General features: G+C 37.1%; 2 protein-coding genes across 4 annotated transcripts in view; one reads left to right on the forward strand and one right to left on the reverse strand.

Moving 5' to 3' along the window:
• The window catches only part of KLHL32 (kelch like family member 32), a 219111-nt gene extending 214002 nt beyond the window's left edge, over positions 1-5109 (forward strand). For all 3 annotated transcript variants that reach the window (XM_043964176.1, XM_043964179.1, XM_043964177.1), the window contains one exon: positions 650-5109. In XM_043964176.1, coding sequence (XP_043820111.1) covers positions 650-811 — 162 coding nt within the window. In that variant the 3' untranslated portion in view covers positions 812-5109. The remainder of the gene's footprint in view (positions 1-649) is intronic.
• Positions 5110-6963: 1854 nt separating this feature from the next.
• On the reverse strand, positions 6964-7697 carry LOC122725303 (pancreatic progenitor cell differentiation and proliferation factor-like). Its single transcript, XM_043962341.1, has one exon. It carries the CDS (start codon positions 7636-7638, stop codon positions 7297-7299), a length of 342 nt encoding a protein of 113 aa, XP_043818276.1. The 5' UTR covers positions 7639-7697; the 3' UTR covers positions 6964-7296.
• Positions 7698-8254: the final 557 nt, after the last annotated feature.

Consider the following 8254-nt stretch of genomic DNA (forward strand, 5'->3'; position numbering starts at 1 on the left):
TAATGCTTTCATATATACTATCAGTTTTGGTCCTCCTCCTAGCCCTGTGAGGTAAACAAGGCAGATGACATGGCATCATTGGTGTATAGTGCTTGGAGTGATGGACTTAGAATTAAGAAAACTTGGGTTCAAATCCCACATCCGATGCTTACCATGACTATAGGCAAATCACTTAACCTGCCCCAGACTGTTTCCTCCTCTGCATAAAGGGGGTAATACCGATAGCACTTACCATAAAGATTTGTTGTGAAACTCAAATGAGAAAAGGTTCATTAAATGTCTTACAAACCTTGAAGCACTATACAAATATTGGTTCATCATCATCAAGAAAAGCACAAAGAGGTCAAAGAGTGTTTCATGTATTAATAAGGAAGGGGTAGAGCTAAGGCACAGGTAGTCTTTTGAATTCTTCCTATGAGCCCATGCTGCCTACCAGTATGTGTTTGTGTATTTTATCATCATAAGATGAGGTACAATATAGTGCCTACAAGTACTGGTTGGTCAAAAATTTGGAGAATCAGAAATCACATTCTCCCACCCGAGGGAGGAACTAGTTTCCTGTCGTGTTTAAACAAGATTCACTTACCATCTGTAAACTTTGGCAAATAGGGTTTATTCTCTGAGTATTCAAAAGCTCTTCTCTCGGCAGGTTTTGGACGTCAGCAGAGAAGGCAAAGAAGAGGTGTTCTATGGACCTACACTTCCTTTTGCTTCCAATGGAATAGCAGCATGCTTCCTTCCAGCTCCGTATTTCACATGTCCTAACCTCCAAACCCTGCAAGTGCCTCATCACAGGATTGGCAATGTCTGAGCATCCCAAATGTGCTGTTTCATGCAAGCCAAGAATAGGAGGAAAGAAAAGAAGAAAGTCTCTGAAGCTCGACTATCTGATTGACTGTGGGCATGGAGAATGGAAGGAGTCAGTACTCAATGCTTCCTTGTTTTGTTTTACACATCTGTCTTAAATTCATATACATATTAGTTTAAAAAAAAAGAATCATTTTCTAAAATACATTATTGAAAAACTCCTGTCAACTTCCTCTCCTTTATCACATGTCAGCATACCATATGGTATGTGAATTTTTAAAAATCATGGTATAGCTCAGTGTCATCCTGTTCCTTGCCTGTATGTGGCTCCATGTGTCTTAAATACACTCTCCATGTGTTCTTCCCAGCTAGTGTTGTCCAGGATTATACAATACTATGTTAACTGTGCACATTTTTTTCTTGCTAATGGCATCACTGATTCAACAAAGTAATGGCTCTTCAGTATTAGACTTTTCACCATTACAAAATAACTTCAGAAAACTATTACCTATCCCCATTCAGTAGAGGCTCTGCATTACCGTATGATAAATTTTTAAATGTCATATTTTATTCAAGGTAATCCAAGAATAATAGAATGGAAGACAGCTGGGGGGGAAAGCCAGAAAACTGAATTCTTATCCTATTTTACTCACTCTATGAGCTTGGGCAGAAAGTAAAACCTCTCTCCAATTTTCAGCTTCCTTATTGTTTAAGCAATGTAATTATCTCCTCTTTCCATCCCAAAGGGATGTTTTGAAGACAAGACAAGCACTGTGAAGTGTTTTGACCTCTTAAAGAAATAAAAATGTATTTCTAAATTACAAGATATTACTACTGTCTTCAGGATCATGTAACTGAGCACAGGGAGAACAGATTCTTTTTATGTTTAAAAATCATCAGATCCAACTTGGAAGGTGTAAAGTATGTAGGAAAATGTATACAAATCCCAAAATGAATAGCAGATAGTAATTAGGATGAAGAGAGTTTACTTACTCTGTCTATCTCCAACCTTGTACAAATCCTTGCCTCAAGTAATAACTACGAAACATCTCTCATTCAAACTCTGTTCAGTCAAAGATGACATTTAAAAGCTTAAAAAAATTAGTTTGCACTAACTACATACCAAAAAGTGCTTTGACATAAATTTGAACCTAGAAAAACCAGGTCTAAGAATTTAAAAGTTTTCTTACTTTATTAAAGGTTATGTCAATCTTGAATGCTTAGGGGATTCTGTTCCACCTTCTCCATCCATATTTTATTATTAGTACTTTTAATAATGAATTGGAAATCTCTTTTCAGACCAGAAACGTATCCTTATTATTTAAAAAATAAAACAAACACTGCCTCCCACCCCCATAAACCCTACTATTCAAATACCATATTTGATGTGTAAATCCAAGAGATGTAAAGGGAGTTTGTTTGATATAATTATAAGCTAATTTGCCTTTATTGAGTTAAGATTTTACTATGACCCATTTGTCCCCTGTATATTTTAATTGCCCACTGATCCAAGACTCTTCATTTAATAGGACACTGACATTTTTATTCATACCAGTATTTCCTGCACATTCAAGTGAAAGGAGTCTTACATTTAATGAATCAAATCCTCAATAATAGCAATTACTAAATGCTATCTGTTTTCTAAAAAACTCCAGTGCATTAAGAGTATTTTAAAATAAAAAGTTAGCTCTTAGATAGTCATCTTTTAAAAGACATCATTTAGTAAGATATCCACTAATTAGAACCTTGTTTAGTTGTTGGGTAGGTAGGGAAGCCATATTTTAGAAAAAAGAACAAATCAGGTAAAAAAAAAAAAGCACTTAAAGGCCTATTATGTGCCAGATACTCTGATAAGCACTAGGCATACAGAGATAGACAAAAAAATGTCCCTTTTCTCAAGGAGCTTATGATTTAGTTTTACTGTTCCTCTTGAAAGATAAAAAACTCCCTAAACATCTCTCTGGGCCCTGACCAACAAGAGTGATGACTTACGTGATCCCCAGTGAGCCACCAAAAAGAGATTCAGAGATCCATTAGTAAAGGTGAAATATCATTTCAGAGGAAGTCTGAGCAAAATTCAAAACAAAAACGCATGAGTTGAGAAACAAAAGGGAGTTTGGAGTTGGCCTTCATTAACCAGCAATTCAACAAATCACAACATCAGCACAGTTCTAAGATTTTTAGCTAAGTGAGACTTTCTTCCACATGCAATGCAGCACATGACTCCTTCCTTCCCATCTCAGGCCCAAGTCCCTGCAGATTTACTGGAGGGAAAACACGAGTATCAATTTGCATTTACTGACATTGTTTCAAATGACATAGAGGTATAGGAGAAGACAAGCTTATGTAGCAAAAGGAAATCAGCTAAGGATAATGGAGAATACATATAAGGACAGACAAGAATCCTTATATATCACCAAAATACCCCCCCCCTAAAATTTGCTAATCTATGTCATGTTAATTTAAGGATTTAAATTTGATTAATATTAAAGACCTTTAGATAGTCATTTAAATATTTTTTTTTTCTGCTATAGGTTTTTCCTCTGGCTAAACAACATTATAAAGTGCATTCACATTCTTCCCTTTAAATCTAAAAATTCCTGAAATTGATAACTTTCTTTCACCCCCAAATGACTATTGGAAACAACCTTTGAAATATTAAGTTTCAGCTATGTGACCAAATGATGGCTCTGAAATAGACCAGATATACATTTTCCATTGGAGGGCATTATTAATCTCAAAAATTTTCATCTCCCTGTCTTCCAGTTTTGCATTCAAAATAAAAGGAAATTATAAAATTTGCAAAATCCTAGGGATTAAATTATGTAAATAGTAAGCCTATAACTTCTCATGCATTATACATGAACTTCTCATTTCAAATTATTCTGTGGTTTTGCAATTTTTTGCTTAACATCTGAATTGAACCGAAGCCAGCACAAGGTCAGTATCCAACATCCTGTTTGTGAGGTCAAGAGACTGAAAAGTCTCTGTCATTGTAATCAGTGCAGCATGCACCTGGTTGAGAGACCTCAGGCACCTGGATTTTATTTTGGAATATTTTCTTCAAAGCTCAACCTCATGAATAAAGTTTTCCTTCATTTGTTCATTTGTTCCTTGGTCCATTTGTTCATTCTTCCCTCCTCCCTCTGTTTCCCTCCTTCATTGTGTTTATTTCTCAGCTACTGCAATAACTAGGCAACTCTCAAACTACTTTTGCCTTAAACTTCACTTAAACAATATGAAGTGTTGGTGATTGAAGTTACTGTAATTAAGGCTTGGTTCAGCTCTCATTTATTATTGGATTAAAAATTTATCACAGAAAGCTGACTAGGCATCAACTTACAAGTAATAGGCACTGTGCAGACAAAGTTTTCTTATATTTACATATTCACCATGTATAAGTTTAGGTTTAAAATAACCATATCCAGGATCTTCTGCCAAAGCACAACTCACAGACAATATTAGGAATAACTATAGTCATAATAGGCCTTTTTATTAAGAAACGATTCCTACTTTTGACCTTTTAATTCAGGAGCTGATCATTGTGTTACCAAATGGATTATCCAGTTCTGATTCCTCTGGATTCATCATTCTCTCCATAATGGTTCTGAACAGGGACAGCCTTTTGGTGGGGTGGCCCCTACTTGTCACTTGCCTTGGGGACACTTGCTCGTTAAACATGGAGTCTGTGGCTATACATTTTGGGGAAATCATATTTCCAAGAAAATGAAGTTCTTCCCACTGCAATAAATAACACCAACAAAAGTAAGGAGTGGGATAAGTGGAATTTAGCCAATTGTGTGTGATATGCTAAAAATGCTCTCTATGAGCAGGAGAAAGCACACATACACAATTCTTCAGAAGCAAAGCAGTTTTGAACAGTAAAGTCAACAAGAATTTATTAAGTAGCTACTATGTACCAGGCGCTGAGTCTGGCTGGGGCTACCAAGAAAGGGTTAAAGAACAGGTCAAAATTGGAATAGGGTGTAGAAGGGAACCCTCTATTCTAATATAACCTACTCACCTATTCTTTCCTGCCCAAGTAGAAAAAGTTATACCCCAAAAGAAACAAGATGAATTACAGGAAAACAAATATTCAAGGAGAAATGTAGCTAAACAGTAAATTAAATGTTGATCATCTTTCTGTCTTAATAAAGGATTTCTTTCAAGGAGGCATACATAGGCTGCCACAAGTTTTATCATATTATTTCTGTTTTTTTATGGAAGTTGTATTAATTAGATGCTAATTCACATAGACCCTGAACCATAACTAAATCTGGATGTCTAATAAAATTCTGCTATTCATTCATTGCACTGATGTACTTGGCACATGTTTTATACTCTCCATTTATATTATCATTAGAACTTACATGGCTAAAACTTTCAGCTAAATTTATCAATACCAAAAGATGTATCTTACTGTTATGTATACATAGCATCATAAGACTAGAGTCTTATAGTCCTTGAATTCTTTCTAACTCATAATCCTGTTCAAGAGATATCATTTCACTGAATAATATAAAGAGAATTATAGTTACTTCATTTCATACTTGGTAAGAATTAGGATATGAGATGGTACAGAAAGATCTTCCTATTCCTCATAATTGATTTCATATGTATTGCTTTTTCACATATTCCTTCATAGACAAGTTCATTCAGTTTTAGTTTCCTATCTATCCTTATCTAATATGAAGAAAGAGAAAGAGAGACTCAAAGAGTGACTTTTGCTAGAAAATTAAAAGGAAGCCACATAAAGCACTGTATTTGGAATCAAGAAAACATGAGTTTAAACCCTCCCTCAGGCACTTACAACCTTTGGCCCTGGCCAGGTCATTTAATGTCTCTTGGCCCTTCACAGGGAACTAATCTCTTTAATATCCTCATCTGTAAAATGAGAGGATTGGTTTAACGGTAACTTTGTACTCTCAATATATGATCCTAAGATTCTTCCCATACTTCTTCTGTAGGGGTCACATTTACTAGCTAAGTTTAGCAATCTGGGGGCAGGTAGGTAGTGCAGTGGATAGTGGCCTGGGCCTGGAGTCAAGAAATCAGGAAACCTGGCCTTAGACACTTACTAGCTATGCAACTCTGGGCAAGTCATTTAACCCCTCTGTGCCTCAGTTTCCTCACTTGTAAAACGGGAATAATAATAGCACTTCTATTCCAGGGTTATTGTGAGGATCAAATGAAATAACTATAAAGCACTTAACATATTAACCTTAGCAAAAAAAAAAGTGCTATAAAACAGTTTCTATGATTATTATTTTATTACTATAGTTTTCCCCTTTGAGTTATTGTGACTTTTTCCATTTAATTCCATATGGGAATTTTTAAAAAGGAATTTCAAATGTGTTTGTTTTTCCTAATTTTCACAAGGAGGATTGGTTTGGTGATTTCTAGTGATAGGGGATTCATTCCAACCACTGTAGCTCAGATTGTTAAGTTAGCAGAAGCCGACAGATTTGGAAGATATGAAAAAGGAATATACTTGAGTTGACTTTGGACCAAAGAATTTGGAAAGGAAGAATTTGAAGTCGTTTTTTGTTTGTAAATTCTAAGCGGCTAAATTTACTTGAAATAAATGAGCAGAAGTGAGTTAGTGATGAGTAACTTTTATTAAACCTTTCCAAATGGAGCAATTGCTTTGACGTCCAGGATCATGTTACAGAATGTCCAAAAGGCATCTTAGAGATCATCTATTCCAACGTTCCCTAGTGAGGCAGTCTACTATAGTGGATGAGGGTAGCTTGGTGCACTGGCCCTGACGTTGGGAGGACCTGAATTCAAATCTGGCCTTAGAAACTTTGCCTTCAACATTTGGGGCCATCAGGGGCATCTCCAATTGTCCTGATATGTATCTTGACACTGGACCCAGATGGCCCCAGTGAAGAGAGGCTGGTGACTGCACTTAAATTCATGTCATGGTTCTCTTTGAGAATGAAGGACAAACAACAAGAAGTATGGCAGATAGAAAGCTATATTGGAGCCAGCAAGAAGCAGATTCAAATCCTTCCTCAGACACTTACTAGTTGTGTCACCTTAGCCGAACCTAACCTTTGTGCCTCAGGTCCCTCATCTGTAAAAGGAGTTGGATTTGATGGTCTCTAGGGTCTCCTTTGACTCTAAAATTTATAATCCAGTCTTTTTTTTTTTTTTCTTAAAAGGCTGCTCAAAGTTTATTAGTTTCTGTTGAGTACAAAGTAAACAAAGTTACTGAGGCTGCTGGAAAGCACACAGGTGATTTGGATAGTAAAAAAAACCAAATGATAAGTGTGGTTTCTTTTACTTGTTTTTTGGTGTTTTGCTTTTGTTTTCCTTTTTTAAAAAACCACACGCACAACACAACTATTTCTACACTTAAGCAGCCTGTCTATTCTAAGGGAATAGGTGGGAGAAGGAAGGGAAGGGGGAGGGGGGGAAGGGGAAATGGGCTCTGATGCCTAGCACACTTCAGAAGCAGGGGAGCAGCACAGAGGGTGCTGCTGCTCATGCAGAAGGCCCAGTGTTGGTTTTGCTGGGTTCGCTGACATGCCGCTTCCTCATGGCCTCCTGAGCCAGGTCACAGGTGATCGTGCCATGAGCAACCTGGAAAGTTCTTGAGTGCTCTGGGGATTCCAATACAGTTGTCATGAATGGATGACTCGATTTCCTGAAGAAGCTCGCCCACCAGTGGCCTGGGTCTGATTTGGGAAGACCAGGATGGTGGGAGATCACTTCCCCAGAGTACTCAGCACTTCCACAGGAGCTGTTGCTGGAAGTGGAACCCAGACGTCTTCGGTAGTAGTCATGGGTTGCTACGAGTGAACCGCTGGACGGGATTGCTGCCATGTTGCTTGTTTCTTCTTGTGCTGATGTAAACCTTAGTGGCGGCTCCCGAGCAGCCCCTGTAAGGAAGTGGGCTGCGGTGGACGATCACAGGTGACCTGGCTCAGGGGAAGGGGGCTATAATCCAGTCTTACAAATGAATAAACAGATCCAAGGAAATACATTGACTTGCCTAGAGATGATATAACTAGTAAGTAGCAGAACCACTTCTTTGCATTTCCAACAATGCCTAACACAAATCTGAGGAGGTAACACTCACTTGATAGCTATCTGCTTAAGATCTATTAGACTGCTTCAATCTTACAGAATCTGGTCCAAAGTCTGAAATAGCCAAGAAGAACTACTCAGCAAATTTATTACTTGAGTAATATTTACAGTTCTATTGTAAAGGACAAGAAAAAAAATCCATTTTTGCTACATGGAATTAACTGGAAAGATCCATAAAAATTCAAAGGAATTAAAGAATAAACATAAGAAAGTAAAGGTAGAGGTGGCTGACCTCAGCTAGTAAAATGTGAACATATTACATTCAATTCCTTTGTTTTAATTCAGCTCTTCTGAATTGATACCTGTCAAGACATGATCGTATTTGGATTTCCATTCAAGTATTTGTGGAAGG

Source organism: Dromiciops gliroides, chromosome 4, assembly GCF_019393635.1.
Source record: "Dromiciops gliroides isolate mDroGli1 chromosome 4, mDroGli1.pri, whole genome shotgun sequence".
In the NCBI taxonomy this organism is placed as follows: domain Eukaryota; kingdom Metazoa; phylum Chordata; class Mammalia; order Microbiotheria; family Microbiotheriidae; genus Dromiciops; species Dromiciops gliroides.